We start from the raw sequence: 18,072 nt of genomic DNA, 5'->3' as shown, positions 1-18,072 counted from the left end.
TAAAAAACAATCGCCAAGTAGGGAACAAAAATGTCAAAAGAACCCTCGTTATTATAATTGTAAAAACCGCAGAGAAACCACATCCACGTCAATGTTCGTCTTCCAAAACACACCTGTATTAATTCGTTAGCTAAACAACAAATTGGTTACAATTTAGTCCCAATTGAAAAACGTTTTTGGGCTAGTAAAATAACCTGGATGGGTTTTAATAGAGGTCCAGGTATTAAGTGCAGCTTCCCTGTTTTAGATTTCCTCGGATTTTAACTACTCCAACAATAATAGCAATCGTAATGAGACTCCCCGCTTTGTAACGCTATGAATGATGATGATGCAGAAGAATGCAGCAAATATCCTTATTTAATAGATCATCTCGCATACAGAAGAAACAAGCAGGAAGTTGTACGCTGTACATAATAACTTTGTAAATGACGCAACTTTTACGAAATTAGCTAAATGCGACAACTTTTCCACATTTTTTCATTAAATTAGTTCAGCTTTTTTAATAGTTAACCTACCTAACCTACTTAGGTTATGGTGGTAGTCGGTCTGCACGACCAACTCACTTACTTAGACCTTACAGGTCGGTTGTGAAACCATTGTGCTACACGGGGACCTCATTTATCTTCTTTCGTGGAACCATTTTGTGGCTCTTATGAAACGTAGTATTGATGCCAACCCCACGCCAGACAGTTCTATAAGAGAATTAAAATAGTATTTACCTAGACAACCTGCTCTGATTTTAGCTAGGACTGGACAATTGCAAAGGAAGTACTCGACTGTTTCTTCCTCTTCCTCATCTCTGCAACTTCTGCAATATTCATGGGAGAAAACTCCTGGTCTCGAGGAATGTGACCGGTTAAACAAGCCACGACCTTCGAGATATTGTCTTTTGAGAGGCTAAGTAATTCCTTTGTTCTTTTCTTGTTTATTTGCGGCCATAGTAGCATAGCTGTTAGACACGTGTTTTCATTTCTCCATAACCTACTGGCCTCTTGGATAATGTGTTTTTTATTCCAATGGTACTTTTATCACGGAACAGTTGAAGAGCAGTACCTTTCCTGGCTAGCTCATCAGCTTTACAGTTGCCCACAATATCTCTATGTCCCGGAACCCAAATAAGGCTCACCTTGGATATATCACTAATATCATTTAAAGCTGCCCGGCATTCTTGTGCAACCGTCGATCTTAGTAAAGCCGCATTCATTGATTTGATGGCCGCCTGGCTCTCCGAGAATATACAATATTTACAGTCGAACGGATAGTTCCAGTCCTAATTCCTTCGAGAAAACTCCATAACCAACCTTATCGTCTAGCTTGGAACCATCTGTATAAAAATTTAATTCCCCCCTTGTGACTATTCAGAGAGTGCAAAATAGAAGCGTGGCCAAACCACCGCTTTTTCCATAGCGCCATACTTTTGAGTCTGAGCGCCGAGGCGACGGCCACGTGTTTCCCTACCAGATTTTTTTAGCGTAAGTCGCCTTTTGAGCAGATGGCCACCATACAAGTATTCCATATATTAAGATTGGCTTAACTACAGAAGTACTATATAGAGCCAGTGCGTAACACGAGGTGTTAGTCCCCATTTGATACCGACCGCTTTTTTGCAAGTATATAATGCAACGTTGGCCTTCTTTACTCTTTCCTTTATATTAGATTTCCACGTGAGTTTCCTGTCTAATATGAGCCCTAGGTACTTGATATTCTCTTTCAAAGGAATCTCCATACCCTTAAAGATTAGCGGAGAGATTATAAGGAGCCTATGTTTCTTTGTAAAGAGAATTATTTCCGTTTTTGAGGGGTTTATATCGAGTCCCCTGCTCTCAGTCCAGCTTCTAAATGTTGCCATGTTAGAGCGCAGAATATCCATAAGGGTGTTAGGATATTTGCCTTTAACGACAAATGCTAAGTCATCTGCGTAAACTGTGACGCGGCAACCCCCTCTTTCCAGGGTCAGCAATAGGGAGTTTACTGCCAAAATCCAAAGAAGAGGGGAGAAGACTCCGCCTTGCGGTGTGCCTCTGCAGGCCTGTCCGCTTAGAGTAGTGCTGCCTAATTTAGCCGTTACCTTTCTTTTGTCGAGTATATCTTCTATCAGGGCTACGACATGTGGCTCAACTCCAAAATCTTCTATTGAATCTACTACTGTTGAAGGTGCCTTCTATGTCTACGAAAGCAACCAATGCAAACATAATAGTTTATTTGATAAAATATGAAAAAGAGGAAGAAAAGCACAACTGCTGAAAAAAACATGTTTTCAGAACTGCTTGCGACCAAGTATTGGCGATTGACACTCGCTGGAACCGAAAATTTTGAAGAGCCAACGTATTAGTAATTTGCTAAAATAACAACGAGAGTTAAGTACATACACATAAATATGTCTTCTTAAATCCTAATTACAATAAATCGAATATAATTCATATATTTTATTTCGCTAAAGTAGTCATTTTAGTTAGAAGTCTAAATATAAAAACCAAAAATAGATGCATTTCGGCAATTCTCAATTCGCAATTCAAGGCTGATTCAGCAACATAAAGTTCCAATATCAAATTAAATATTTAAACAAAATATTGAAATCGGCAAATTAGTTTTGTCGAAAGGCAACCAAAAACAAACAAAAAAACACATTTGCAAAGAAACCGCCGACTATGACAATGAAAACAACAAAAAAACCGCCAAGTGTGGCGCCAAATTTATTAGCAATTAAGTGATGGGGCACTCAAATTCCTCATGAGGTTATGCAAAAAAAAAACAAATAACGCAACAACAAAGTGTTATAAAAAGGCGACAGGAAGATAAATAAAACAAAAACGTATGCAGTGCAAAACTTTTAATTTTTGAATATCGTAAAAACTATAACCATAACTCAGACAGAAACAAATGAGGAGTTAGAATTTGGTCAAAACGGTGCTATATCGAATACTCACTCGCACTTACTAACTCAAACATTCCTGCGTGGCTCATACACACACATTTGCGCATTTTCGCAATTCACATCAAACGTCACTGAACTCAGTGATCTCAAACTGATATGACACTGGACAAGACAGCAATCAAAAAACAATAACTCTAGTTTTTTAGGAAGGCGCCGTTGATATTATTGAAAAAGTCAAAAACATTGCTATGCTAGAATGTCAAAATCCTACATTAAACTTTTAACTTACCAAACTAGTCTACGTTCGGTCACCCAATAAGATCACCATCACATTTTTGCCAAGACCGTCAAGCAGTGCAAAATTTGCAATAAAAACCACAGATCTCTCTAATATTGTCAACACCAATAAAAAACTACATAAATTTTAATTGTTTGCCAGCTAACGAATGCTCTCGTGAAACAGAGCACCGAGTCAGTGGTCGGTCATTATGAATTCCTAATTGATCATTATCATTTGTTAATTTTGACAATCGTAAATAAAATGCGACTAATATCTGAATTAAAGCATCGCGATACGATCTCACTGAGCCGAATCAAATAAAATAAGAACGAAGGAGTGATATTTCAGTGTTTGAACATTGATCGGGCCACTGTGGGCTACTTTCACAGCAATGAGCGTTAAAAAATTCGCATAGATATATATTGAGAATGTAGAAAAACAAAGGGATGTGAGTGTGTGTGTATTCAGGGCGGGGCAGGGGAAAAAATTAAGGAATTTTTTTCAGAGCGACAATAAAATAAATGAGATTTTTGAAAAAGTTCTATTATTCTGAATGTCATAAAGTGTTTGAATATTTTACTATTAGTATACATTTTTTTCTTTTATTCATATTTTTTTTTATTTTTTGTTATTTTCATTTTTTTCTTGTTTTTTTATTTATTATTGTATATTTTGTTTTTTTTTTCTGTTTATTTTTTTGTTTTCTGTTTGTTTTTTATTTATTATTATTTTTATTTATTTATTTACTTTTTTTTAGTTATTATGTTTTTTATTTATTGTTATTTTTTTCTTAGTTATATTTTTTTAATTATTTTTTAATTTTTTTTTTTTGTTTTTTTAGTTTGTGTTTTAGTTATTATGTTTTTTAATTATTTTTTTCATCTATTTGTTTATTGTCTTTTTTCGAAGAAGGCTTCTTTGTAATTTTTTTTTAACGCCTCGCTGCCAGACAGGACGCACCTGTAAGTTTTGCGGTGAAGAAGAAAATGTTTTTCGATTACACGGATCAGCAAAGGGTTTCAGCGTTCCGATTCCAAGTCCAAGCAGCATATTTTGTTGTTCACCAAAACGCACGTAACGCATTTAAAAATCTACTAAGAGGCACACAGACGTGAAACAGTTAGAAATTTTTATTATTCAAAACCACGGCAAAAAAGATATTGAAGCAAATTCAATGGCATTCGCAAGAAGTTGTTGTGTTCGCACCTAGTTGTTGTTTTAAAATAAAACATGTAAAAATTTGGAAGCGAGTGGGTCTGGTGCTGAGCGATCCCCCTCCCTTTCCTGTATCGGCACCCACGTCACTGTTGACAGTTTTGACTTTGAGGTTGAAAAAGACTTCGTTTATTTAGAAACCAGCATTAACACCGATAGCAATGTCAGCCTGGAAATCCAAAGTAGAATCTCTCTTGCCAACAAGTGATACTTTGGACTAAGTAGGAAATTCCGTAGTAAATTCGTCCCTCGACGAACAAAACTAACACTTTATAAGGCTCTCATCATGCCCGCCCTGTTATGAGGCGTTCGTAGTTTTGCTTGAGAAAAAGATTCTGCGAAAGATTTTTGGATCTTTGCGCGTTGACCTCGGCGAGTATCGTAGGTGATGGAAAAATTAACTGTATGAGCTTTGCAAAGACATAGACATAGTGGACCGAATAAAGATTGAGCGGTTTCGTTGGCAGGGTCATATCGTCCGATCTAAACGCTCCGTTTCTTAAAATATTCGCTACGGTACCAGCTGGTGGTAGCAGAGGAAACACTCCTTTCTTAAAGTTATAATACTTATACTCTATAAATGGTCAAGTAAAAATAAATATATTTTACCAAAACGAATAATGTGTCTCGCTCGGAGAACCACTGTGCAGTGGCACAACCGAAAGACGAACAACCGTAGCCAAAAAAGTAACCAGAAAGACGTTAATAATAATATAATGGCAATAAAATTACCGATGGTTGTGGAATTGAGATAACATAAAAAGCTGCAAGAAACCAGGCAATCTATTTATGCCGATTCAGTAATGAAATCGTATCATAGGTCACACGAATCAATCAAAAAATTTTCGGTCAATGCATTTGAGGCGCATCGATCACTAATCCGATCGTCATGTAACTAGCTATAAAAATGCAAATTAGCCAACAGGGGACAGTTCAAATGTTAATAAAGTTAGATATTTACATACATACATACATACATACATGCTTACATACATATGCATCTACGTAAGTCTTTTTATATGCAGATGCTTTGGCGGCAACTTCAAACGTCTAACTGGGTTAATTCGCTAGTCCAATTAGTGTAGTGTAAACGACGTGTCAAATTGGGGATCGTAAAAATTCCACAGATTCACACTATTGAACATATTGACCGTAAAATAGCAAAACAAAAAAAGATTGATCGCTGATGTACCTAAAATTATTGGCTACATTAGTGGTTTTAGGTCAATAACATCGAGCCATTTTCACTTGTGGCAATAAGAACGTACTTTTATGAGCACCTATTATATGTATTATGTAACGCGAATATGCACAGGGTGGTCCAAATACAGGTAACTTTATGTAATAGGACTATGAATAAGTTCGTGCGGTTTTTTTTCGAAATTTGAAACTTTATTGACGTAAAATGGTTACAAATTTAATATTCAAAATATTGTCCATCGCTTACTACTACTTTTTCCCATCTTTCTGGCAATTCACGGATTCCCTTTGTGAAAAATTCGGTCGGTTTTGCCGCAATCCACGAATCGATCCATTTTTTGACTTCATCGTAATTACGGAAGTGCTGGTCAGCCAGGCCATGTTGCATCGATCGGAAGAGATAGTAATCGGATGGCGCAAGGTCTGGACTATACGGCGGGTGGGGTAGGACATCCCATTTGAGCGTTTCTAAGTATGTTTTGACCACTTGTGCAACATGTGGCCGAGCATTGTCATGTTGCAAAATAACTTTGTCGTGTCTATCGGCGTATTGCGGCCGTTTTTCTCGCAGTGCTCGGCTCAAACGCATCAATTGTCGTCGGTAGACATCCCCCGTAATCGTTTCATTCGGTTTCAGTAGCTCATAATACACAACACCCAGCTGGTCCCACCAGATACACAGCATAACCTTCAGGCCATGAATATTCTGCGCCGACGTCGATGTTGAAGCATGGCCAGGGTATCCATACGTTGCCCGACGTTTTGGATTGTCGTAATGGACCCACTTTTCATCGCCAGTCACAATTCGATGCAAAAAACCCTTTCTTTTGTGCCGTTGAAGCAGTTGTTCGCATGCCATAAAACGGCGTTCAACGTCTCTTGGCTTCAATTCATACGGCACCCAATGGCCTACCTTTCGGATCATTCCCATGGCTTTTAAACGTTTGGAAATGGTTGATTGATCAACTCCCAAAGTTTTTGCAACCTCTTCTTGCGTTTGAGCCGGATCTTGATCGAGCAATTCCTCCAATTCGGTATCCATGAACTTTGGCGGCGCACCCTCGCGTTCTTCGTCTTCCAAGCCAAAATCACCACTTTTAAAGCGTGCAAACCACTTCTGGCACGTTCGCTCAGATAGAGCATGCTCACCATAAACTTCCACCAAGATACGATGACTTTCGGCTGCTTTTTTCTTCATATTAAAATAATGAAGAAGAATTCCCCGCAAAAACACATTATTTGGCACGAAATTCGACATTTTCAAGTGTGGTAAAAATATTGTTGTTTACGCTTCAAATAAAAAACTTATACTGACGTTTGTGCCTTACGACAGTAGCTCTCCAATGAATGTTTGGAAATGTGGATCGATGGAATAATAATCAAGTTACGCCATCTGTTGTAAAACCGAAACGAACTTATTCATAGTCCTATTATATACCTATATATATATATATGTTTAATTGGCGCTACATCATTTTGTAGGATGTTTGGCCGTCTTTGTTTCTCCTCCAACTTGTGGTAGGAGTCTTGATGTTTTTTTCTATAAATTGAGGGACCTACAGTTTTATGTTTTATATTGGATCCGATTATTTTTTTATGATGAGCTTTTCCATGTCAGAAATACACGCGGAGGTCTACCATCGCCTGCCGAGGAGTGACCACCATCATTTGGTGTTTAGTGCCCGCTGTTTCCGAATTGCCCACTTCCCGTTAGTAGTTACCAACGCATTCGGCTACGGTAGCATACTTGTCAGTTATTTTGCCACTGACAGCTTTTTCCAGCGATTATCGAAACGCAGCAAAGCATTCGTAGAGAAGGACAGCTTTGAGAGAATTTTAAAGTGATGGCATCATTAGCATTTTTTCAAAAATGCTGCTTGAATAGCCGGAATTGAAAAGATTAGATTTCTACCTGACCCAAGTACTTTATGGATGCACATGGATGCTTTAAATCTTATTTGCATAGATTTAAGCGTAAAGACGACCCGTATGCACCTTTTCTGACGGTCTAATTGAAGATACAGAGCATGTCTTCTTCGTCTGCCCCAATAATGGTTAGTAACCTAGTAGATATCATGTTTGGCTCAAAAGAACATTGGTCCGTTGTCAGTAATATGGCGAGAATGGTAATTACCAAACTGCGTCGCGAACAACCGCGCAGATTTTTATGAAGAGGCAATAGCCCGCCCCCCTCCAGTGAAGTACTACCTAGCGGTTGTCCCGCGGGAGGGAAACGGAGCTAAGGTGAGTTTTTAGAAGGTGAGTCGAAAGACAAGTCTCACACTTTTCGGCTTTCAATGTTTTTTGCCACCTTCAGAAAAAAAGTTCATGCACTCGAATATACTTATATACAAGTATATGTACATTTTGATGGCACGAAATAAAATTACAAATTTATTTTTGGTCGTCAAAAAGAAATGAGAGACTTTTTTTATTTAATATTTACCCGTGCCACCAGCCAATGCTTTGAAAGTTATCATTGAATTCTCATAACGATAATTATTTTTTATAGTAACCCTAAAAACCAGCAAAATTCAAAATAAATGTAGAAATGAAAAAAAAATCCCCAAATGTATCTCTTTTTTTTAGTTTTGGTCTTTTCAACTTTTAATAACAAAGGAAAGTATGGTTATGTTTTTAACTTGTTTTTAATTATTGTTGTAGACTACTTTGATCAAAGAGTTCTCGAAACAACCGCCAGGTGACTGTCTAAGTCGACTGTTTTGAGTTCTGCTTCTTTTTGTTTTTTGTTTGTGAGTTAGATTGCCACATCTGTGATTAACATTCATACCAAAATTTTGTTGCTTGACATTTGTAAAAGTTACGCCGTCTTGAGTAAATCTACCACTGCTCTTCTTTTCCATTTTTTTAAAGTTTTCAAAATGGATTTGATTATACATCAACGAGTTTGCATTAAATTTTGTGTTGGATTCAATGGTGCAAAAACGTTAGAAATATTGGAAAACTGTTTCAGTAATGATACTCTAAAGAAAACAGCCGTTTACGAGTGGCATGAACACTTCAGAAGAAATCGTAAGTCCATCGAGGATAACGAACTGTCAACATCGATGAAAACATCAATAAAGTGAAAGAAAAGTTTATCAATAAACGCCAATTAACCATCAGAGAGCTTGCAGAGGACATAAACATTGCTTATAGATCCGTTCAAAATAATGGAGTTAATTGGGCTTTGCGCTGTGTCGCTGTAAAGTTGGACCTGAATTTCATGCAAAAAAAGCGACCGCATTGATATCGCCAAAGACAGGATTTTTAAGGCTAAATCCGACCAAACATTCATCAGAAGCAACATATTACTGGAGACGAGACGTGGGTTTATATATATATAATTGGCGCGTACACCCTTTTTGGGTGTCTGGCCGAGCTCCTCCTCCTATTTGTGGTGTGCGTCTTTATGTTGTTCCACAAATGGGGGGACCTACAGTTTCAAGCCGACTCCGAACGGCAGATATTTTTATGAAGAGCTTTTTCATGGCAGAAATACACTCGGAGGTTAGCCATTGTCTGCCGAGGGGCCACCGCTATTAGCAAAATGTTTTTCTTAATTTGGTGTTTCACCGAGATTCGAACCTAGGTTCTCTCTGTGAATTGCGAATGGTGGTCACGCACCAATCCATTCGGCTACGGCGGCCGAACTATTGTATTATTTGGGCGTTATGAAAAGCGGTTTACGTGAAGGATCTATGAGAAAACAATTCGTGGATTTTGCACTATGATAACGCACTGTCGCACAGTGTCATCTGTGAATTTTTGACTAAGAACGAAACGGCATCGAATTCACTCCATCTCTCTCACGGCTCTCTGCGATTTGTTTCTGATCGAGTCAAAAAATCGCTACGGGGTACCACTTCAGCGTTTCAGCAGCCGAAAGGAAGTAATGGAAAAATCGAAGACTGCTCTGATGGCTATACCGAAAATAGAGTTCCAGAACTGTTTCGAAAGCTGCATCAAACGCTGACATAAGTGCGTTGCAGTTAATGGGGAATGCTTTGAAGGCGATCACTACTGAGAAACTAACTCGTATTTTAAATTTTCTGAATATATTCCGAGAACCTTTTGAGCAAGGTAATTTTGCATAAAAACTTGTATCTTACCTAGAAAGTGTTAGTTTTCATAGGGTCTCTATAAAAATAAGTTTAAGGCTAAGTGTTTCTGTTGAGTATCAGTTTTTGGTAATTTGCGAATTAAAAAAAAATACCATAAAATAATATCGATCTGCAAGCAAGTGGCCGTCTACAACTACCATTCGCAAGTGCTCAAGTTCGAGTCTCCGTGCATAAAACATCAAATGATAGAAAAAGTTATTTCCAATAGCGCACTGGCCTCTCGACAGGCTATGACAAACCTCCGAGTGTATTTTTGCCATGAAAAAGCTCCTCATAAAAACCTATTTGCCGTTCAGAGTCGGCTTAAAACTGTAGGTGCCTCTATTTGTGGGAAAATATCAAGACGCACGCCACAAATAGGAGGAGAAGCTCAGCCAAACACCTAACAAAAGTGTTATTATTTTTATTTTATGAATTTTTATTTTTATTTTAAACATTTTATAAATAATTAACCGAAAAACGCATTTTTCCCGCCAGAATTTAATGGTAATTTTCAAAGCTTTGGCGGTACGTTTAAATATTAAATAAAAAGAATAAAAAACAGGTGTCTTAATTTTTTCGTCATAGAATAAATTTAGAGGGTAGCATCAAGACACTTTTTTTGTTTGGCCATCCTAATGCACAAAACCAAAGTAGAATCTAAGAAGATCGACGCATGGGTATTCCCAAATCAAGAACCCCACAATATTTTACATAAAACATGAAGCTGAATAAATTAGTATGATAGATACGGTATTTTTGTGTATTTTATTACATCAAAAAGATCTTAAATTGGCAAATTTGAAGCGTGTAAGGTTTACCATTATGTTTATGGGTTTCGCGATAAGAAGTAAACAAAAAGAGAAGCAACTATCCATTAGCTAGACTAATTTGTATAATGACTAAATTATGCAGAAGTAAAATCATAAAAAAATCATAGAAGAAACCACAAAGTCTTAAGGGGGTAGTATGGTTAATTCGGTGTAAAACAAGCTTATTTTTCGAAATTTTTTTTTGTCGACACAGTTGATTTATTCAAAATTTTAAAATTACTTCATTATAAAGTCATATTTAAAGAATATTGTGTGAAATTTTCATTGATTTTTATGAAGAAATGAGTTGATGGCAGCGAATCTTCGCGGACGTCTCATAAAAAAGTTTTATTGCGGTGTCCCTCAGAACTCATTACTGGATCAACTAAAATTAAAAAACCAAATTGATTTCATCAGCTAATAAAGTTTCGCAGGTAACAACGTCGAATTTTTTTTTTTTTTTTTAAATTTTTTAAAGCGCTTTGAAGTCAAAACACCGATTTTTCATAAAAAAAACTTGAAAACTTTGTTGTTTTAAAATATGACAAAATTTAAAAAAAAAAAAACTCGACGTCATTACCTCGTGAATAAAGTAAAGAAACAAAAAAACCAAATTTGAAAAGAATCGGTGCAGTAGATATGAATCTACAGTGGACACCGACCGTAAAAAAGGCAAGTGTGAGAAAAACGCGTTTAAAGATTTGTGATGCGTGAAATCCGGTTGGAGAGGTAGATACTTAATCCTTTGTGTCTTTGTCAATTTTACTCTAATGCACTTCAAACTTTCACACAATAATCTTAAGATGTTATAGAATAATTTAAAAAAAAAAAAAAAAAATACCATACTACCCCCTTAAGAAATTACGGTGCATGTGCTAGAGTGAGAGCGCAGATAGTTTGGGCAAGCGATATCGGCAGTCGACACAAAGATCACAAAGTGCCCTCGACTCTGCTCGCCAACACCCTCGCTGTCGCCTACAGTACTTTCAACGATGACATTTATCATTCGGAAGTTGGTTGCTTATAAGCTTTTTTTTTGCTTGTGTAAATATTTATGCAAAATTATTCTATGTGACTACAACTAAAAGCACACCGCGATAATGTGTTAATAAACTTGAATATATCACTATAAAACGAAGACTCGAAATTTTCATACATACATATACATGTAGGTATACATATACACGCACACCTCTTGTCAACGGCTATGGAGTGACAATCGTTTTTTTATTGTTTCCGATTTAATTTTATAGGTGAGCAGCGATGACTACCACAGCTGCTAATTCTAGCTTTTAATTTTTTGTCTATTTCGCGATGTGTATTTTGAACTGAAAGAGATTTGCGAAGTTTTTGCACCAAGTTCAATGCCAGACACATTCCAAAGCTTGGAGTAAAGAATGTGATTTAGATGATTTCAAAGGTAGTTGCGCATTCTCAGAGAAGTGATTGCGTGATTGCTTTACAATATCAGTCAGCATTTTCTGCTTATTTTGCCTATAGCACAGTAAGCTAATTGGTTTAATACAAACAAAGAAAAAAACACAAGAATAAATTAGAATATAAATTTCCCAATTCTGGTATACTTATTTTGAGGCTTTTATACAAGTCAATGTCTTAATCGAAAAGAAGAACCTTCGCCAGCTGCTGTGCAACCAGGTGCAGACAGATCTTTCTGAACGAGGTCCTTCCATACTGTTCGAGAGCCCTTTTGATTTCGTCCATATAAATGGCATGACTAAACTGACCTCAATTATTAGTTTCCCCCTTTTTTTACTTAGACTTATCCCCACGCATACAACAATTCTCTCAAAAGCGCTAAGGTGAGAAACCTTTGATTGCCATCGGACATGACGGGCATGAAGATCACATTTTTTATTCAAACATTGCCCGCCGCTAGCCCCAAACGGTATTTTTCTTGTCAAGCAAGCAGTGCAGATTGGCGCATGATTCACAGCGCTGATCAATTACTTCTGCAAAGATTCGCAAAGCCTCTAAACCGTAAAGCCAAGGAAGGGTTGATCTTCATAAGATCGTCATCCATACAGACTGTGCTTCCGAAGCACTTGCATCTCATTCGACCGAAAGCTGAACATTCACATAAGTTTAGGAACACATGAGGACGAGACGTCCTTACTATGTATTGAATATTATGTACGACGGGTCCCCTGCCCCAAGGTAGCCAGGTCTGCTTTTGCGAGCGACATCCCAGAAATTGCTAAAGCGAAGCACTTAGGCTATATTTGTGACAAAGTTAACAAGACCATAGGAGTTGTAGAGACGTGGCTTTGACAAAATGGACTTAAGCTCATGGAGCAGAAAACAGAGGCGGGCCTCATGTTAAGCGTTAGAGAAAGTTACTATACGAGTTGGCGCACACAAAGTCACTACTATACCAGCTATTAAGTACCTTGGAATTATGCTAGACAAAGAGCTTTCATTGCGACAGTCGCTATGTTTACGCGATTAATGTTAAACGCACGAGGGCCAAAGCAACGAATGCGTCAACTGCTAGCAGGTGTTGTTAAAAATCAAATGCTTTATGGGCGCTTAGGTCACATAAGTCTAAAGCGTGGACTTCCGCCTGAATAATGCAAGTCGTTTTTCCCATTACAATGGCCTTCTTGAAATGTGTCTCGACAATTCGAGCCCTGGCAATGCTGTCTTCCATTTGTGCGCCTTGTTTTAAAGATATTTCATTATTTCTCCACGCTGAGCGAACACTGATGACCACCTTGAAATTATTGGAGAATTCTAGTTTTCTTTCCATCTTGTCATTGACCGTCAGGCACGGAGCATTCAGGATTTCACTCAAAATTCTTCCATGCGCTGTAAGATTACCTTCTTTAAGATGAAATGGGACTTACAGGGTTTGATTGAAAAGTAATGAGCCTTCCCGCGCGGAGTGTCTGCCAAGCGATCAACCGAATCGACTGGTGGGGGAAAATGATCGTTGGACCTTCCCCTTCCACTAGAAACCGGTCCCAGTTCGCTGGCAACAGCGGTGCAGTCAACATCCCTCTACGCGTGAAAGCTGTTTTAAAAGTGTGTTAGGATTTGCAGTGGCGAAAATGCAGCGATCGTTGGAGCAACATTACTTGATCAGATTGTGCGTAAAGCTAAACAAAACGAGTACCGAAACCATTGGGCTACTCAAGGAGGCTTACGGGGATCAATCTCTGTCCAGTGCCCAGGTAAAACGGTGGCACAAGTCGTTCAAGGAAGGTCGGTTCGGCCCGACCTCGTCAACAATTGGACCCTTCATCACGGCAATGCGCCGGCGCACATCGCCTTCCTCTGCACCTCTGCATTGGCCAAGATGGGGGTTCCGGGGCTTCCCCACCCTCCCGCGCCTGAAAAGAAAGCTGAAGGGGAGACGTTTCGACTCCATCGAGGCGATCCAAAAAACTGTGACAGCCGAATTGAACGCGATTCCGGCGGATGAATTTAAAAAATGTTTCCTGCATTGGAAGGACCGCTACCAGCAGTGTATTGACGCTCAAGGGTCCTATTTTGAAGAATATCAGTTGTATAAGCCAAAAGGTTTAATAAAACAGCTTGAAAAAATAAGGCACATTACTTTTCAATCAAACCCTGTAGGGTGGTCTTAGATGTCTTTATTAAAAAACGCGTTTCCTTTAAAAAAAACCCTCATCAGTCCAACTCCGGCTACGCAATCCACAGTATTTTTGCCTATAACTCCTTTCCGGCTTAAAACCATTGAACCCAAAATTAAAACTTCATATGCGTGTATGTAGTAAGGAGGCACAATCACCCCCATCCCCATTATTAACACTAAACTAAAATACTTCATTTATTTCATATTTTTGTTTTCATATTATTCTTATTCGCGTTTAAAATTTGAAAGTGATTGTATGGACAAAAGCATTTTAAAGAAATAATTCGAATATAAGTATAAAAATTAGTAAAAACACGCGTGTGAGTGTATATTTAGTGTATTTCAGTTAAGTGTAAAAAAATATATAGTGTAATGTGCCAAATTATAGTGAAGTTCCCGAGGGCACTTTGAAGGCAAATATATAATTACGAAATTATTATTTCCCGAATAATTTGGAGTTATAAAAATTGTTCCTTAACACCCGCCTAACAGCTCCACCAAGTTTCATTAATAAAGACATTATAGTTAGTTTGCCAAAACTTGCGAGTCCCAGCCTTAACTTCACCTACTGAAAAAAAAAAATTTACTACAAAATGACAGATTTCACGCCTAATTGTAGGTGGTTTGCAGCAAAAACTCAGTAGCACCTGCGCTGCGTGTGTTTCGTGCACGAATATTTCGACAAAGAAATAAAAGCTTACAAATGATGTGGCGAAGAACTCCGTTTCAGTCGGCAGGCGATATATTGAAAAAGAAGAAGAATTTGATCAAAAAAAGTTGTTTAAAAAAATAATCAACTGAACTAGCATTAATTGCCAACTCGTTTTGTGCATTACTAACTAATTAATTATCGAGCTTATAGGCAGTAAATGATAAATCCATACAGGCTCAGAAACATGTGTACATACACATGTAAAACTAGAGTGTGAATTTGAACAATACCAAAAGTCAGCAGAGCCTAGTAAAAAATATACAAAGTTCAACCAACAACAAAGAAATGCACAAAAAATAACGATACACATGAAGTTCAATAATACAATAATAGCAACAATAACAACACTGTCAAAACATTTTTCTCTTCAGCTTTTGTGCACCATTCCAAATTGGAACTCACATAGTTTGGCTCACTCTAATGAATCGTCTCGATTTTTATTTGTGTACGACTACAACAGAATGTCACACTTTCAACATTAACAACATACCAATAAAGGCAATAATCAAGACAATAGTATTAAGTAGATGGTTTCTTAGGCCTATGAAATTGGTTTCATTGTATATTCAGCAGACAGACAGACACACAGACACGCAGAAGGTAGCAAATCTGCATATTCGAAATGTGATGCAGAAAAACAGAAACAGATGCTCAATTTATGCAGCAACCAATTTAGTGACAAACGGCCCCTACTTTGTATATAAACTATGTAGATCAATAGGCCTATATCCAGTAAACCAACTTAATTCGATAGTAAAACATCAACGCGGTCTATCTGGACTAACGAAACGCGCAATCTAAGAAAAATCGAGTATTAAAAAATCAAATACAAAATACAAATACCGCAAACGGTCTTAAAGTGATTGTGAATTTATTAGAAAACAAAAATTACTATTACTATTTCAAAAATGCGTGTCCTTTTCGTACTCGTCGCTGTGTGCGCTATCAGCGCTAATGCTGCACCCCAATATGGATATGAACCAGGCAGCGGCAACAGTGGATTATTGTCACGCGGTAACAGTGGCCTCCTAATCGGCAGTAATGGTGGTGGTATCGCACCTGGTGGTGGTGGTGGTGGTGGCGGTATCGCACCTGGTGCCAATGGCTTGGGCACTAGCGGCCGCGGTGGTGACAAATACTTGCCACCCGAGTCCGATCAGCAATCACCACTCATCAACAAACAATTCTACACCATCTCTGCACCCGAAGACACTGCGGCCAAATCGAAACATTTGGTTTTGGGCAAACCACAAAAGAACTACCGTGTGATCTTCATTAAGGCACCAGGTCCTGATAATGTTAAATATTCGGCTGAATTTGCACCACAAGAAGAGAAAACTGTTATCTATGTGCTGCATAAGAAGGGCGAAGATATCGATGCTGCCAACATTGCCACACCAGCACCAACTCAACCCAGCAAACCAGAAGTATTCTTCATCAAATACAAGACACCTGAGGAGGCAGAGCAGGCCCAAAAGGAAATTAAGGGTTAGTTGCACGAATGCATTTGAGTGAAGAAAGAAAGCAGCAAAAATTCTTTGTGCACTTAAAAGTATTCTTTACTTCGTGGAAAAAACAAAAATTACCGCCAGTATTTCTTACTGATTCAACTGACATTTTTACTTTTCTTTTTCGCATAAATTCTTTGTGCACTTAAAAGTATTCTTTACTTCGTGAAAACAAAAAAATACTGCCAGTATTTCTTACTGATTTAACTGACATTTTTACTTTTCAGACCAATATGATCAATTGGGTGGTAATACCGAAACCGGCGAGGAAACCGCTCCAATTACCTCTGTCGTTGGCGCTTTGGACAGCCTTAACCCTGATGGCAGCTACAACTATCGTCAAGTGAACAGCGGCAGCCCTAACTTGCCTGGGACACAGCAGTCACAGAGTTCGCAACTGTCACGGCCATCACAACAGTCCCAGCAGTCACTGCAGCCAAAACAGCCTAGCGCTCAGTATCTACCATCTTTCTTGAAGCTTTAAATTTGAAATTTGATACGAATTTACGACCTGCATATTTTGCATGAGTTGGAACTGTTCATTAACTTTTAAGTGTTATTTGTTCCGAGCAAACATATTTGTTATTTTTGTATAAATTTGTTGTTATTTTCTATATAAATTGTTGTTATTCAATAAATGAGATTGAAATTTAAAAAACGTGGTAACGCTCCTATAGAGTTTGCATATATTCCTAGAAGTTCGCTTTTAATTAATTTCGCTTTCGATGTTGAATCTAATTTAGCTCACTTTTGAGCTGGAATCATATATTGACTTGATCAATTTCTTTAGCACAAAAATACGAGTTAAAAAAATTTATTTTCAACTGCAAAAATATCACAACTTGATATTCAAGCCACAATACTTTATAAACTAGTATCCGTCAGAAATGGCGTTGGATTGGTCACAATTTGGGAAATGAAAATAATGGCATCGCTAAAGTGGCACTCGAGTGAAACCCGCAAGGTTCAAGAAGAAGAGAACGTCGCCGAAGTGAATGGATAAGAACGACACATGCTGAATGCATGACAAATTGGTAGCTGCCCTTACATTCGAGGAATTGCACCAAATCGTGATAGATTCAATGCGTTGGTCTCCGCTCTATGTTCCGACTAAAAACGACACTAAATTGTAACGTTCCTTGAATTTTTTTTATATTCGGTTTATTGTCAAGGAAATAAAAAAAGTCGTACGAGATGTGTTCAAAAAGTATCGCGAATTTTGTATTTTTTTCAAAAATTATTTATTTATTCATTAATATCTAGTTTGTCCCCTTCAAAGTAATAGCCATGAGATATAATGCACTTGTGAGGTTTTTCCAATCTTCGAAGCACTTCAAATAATCATTTTTTTAACTTGTTCAGCTCCTCCTTCGATGCCGTCTTTATCTCGTCAATCGTAGCGTAGCGTCGTCCTTTCATGGACCTCTTCAGTTTCGGGAACAAGAAAAAGTCACAGGAGGCCAAATCTGGGGAATACTGTGGCTGTGGCATCATTAGTGTATTGTTTTTGGCCAAAAAGTTGCGCACAAGCAACGATGTGTGAGCAGGGACGTTATCGTGATGAAAGAGCCAATTTTTGTTCTTCCACAAATCCGGGCGTTTCTGGCGGATTGCTTAGCTCAAATTGCGCATAACTTGCAGTTAATATTCCTTATTAACCGTTTTACGCTGTGGCAAGAACTCATGATGCACAACGCCCCTGCAATCAAAGAAAACGGTAAGCAAAACTTTTACGTTCGACCGAACTTGGC

At 38.0% G+C, this 18,072-nt stretch overlaps 2 protein-coding genes across 10 annotated transcripts in view; one reads left to right on the top strand and one right to left on the bottom strand.

Annotated features, from left to right (window-relative positions):
• LOC128857372 (protein gone early) overlaps positions 1-18,072 on the bottom strand; it is a 147,916-nt gene that overhangs the window by 21,864 nt on the left and 107,980 nt on the right. The gene's annotated exons all lie outside the window — the stretch shown is intronic.
• Positions 15,722-16,805, top strand: LOC128858842 (translation initiation factor IF-2-like). The gene is made up of 2 exons (XM_054095368.1): positions 15,722-16,301; positions 16,549-16,805. The coding sequence occupies exons 1-2, from the start codon at positions 15,722-15,724 to the stop codon at positions 16,803-16,805; spliced, it is 837 nt and encodes a 278-aa protein (XP_053951343.1).

The sequence above is a fragment of the Anastrepha ludens genome, chromosome 3 (assembly GCF_028408465.1).
Source record: "Anastrepha ludens isolate Willacy chromosome 3, idAnaLude1.1, whole genome shotgun sequence".
NCBI lineage: Eukaryota > Metazoa > Arthropoda > Insecta > Diptera > Tephritidae > Anastrepha > Anastrepha ludens.
The sequence above is the reverse complement of the archived record's forward strand: the minus strand, read 5'-3'. Positions and strand labels throughout refer to the sequence as shown.

Excerpts from the sequence above, each read along its gene's own strand:
- LOC128858842 (XM_054095368.1), top strand. The coding sequence starts at position 15,722 with ATGCGTGTCCTTTTCGTACTCGTCGCTGTGTGCGCTATCAGCGCTAAT. Across the intron at positions 16,302-16,548 it reads GGCCCAAAAGGAAATTAAGG|ACCAATATGATCAATTGGGT; the intron begins GTTAGTTGCACG and ends TTTACTTTTCAG.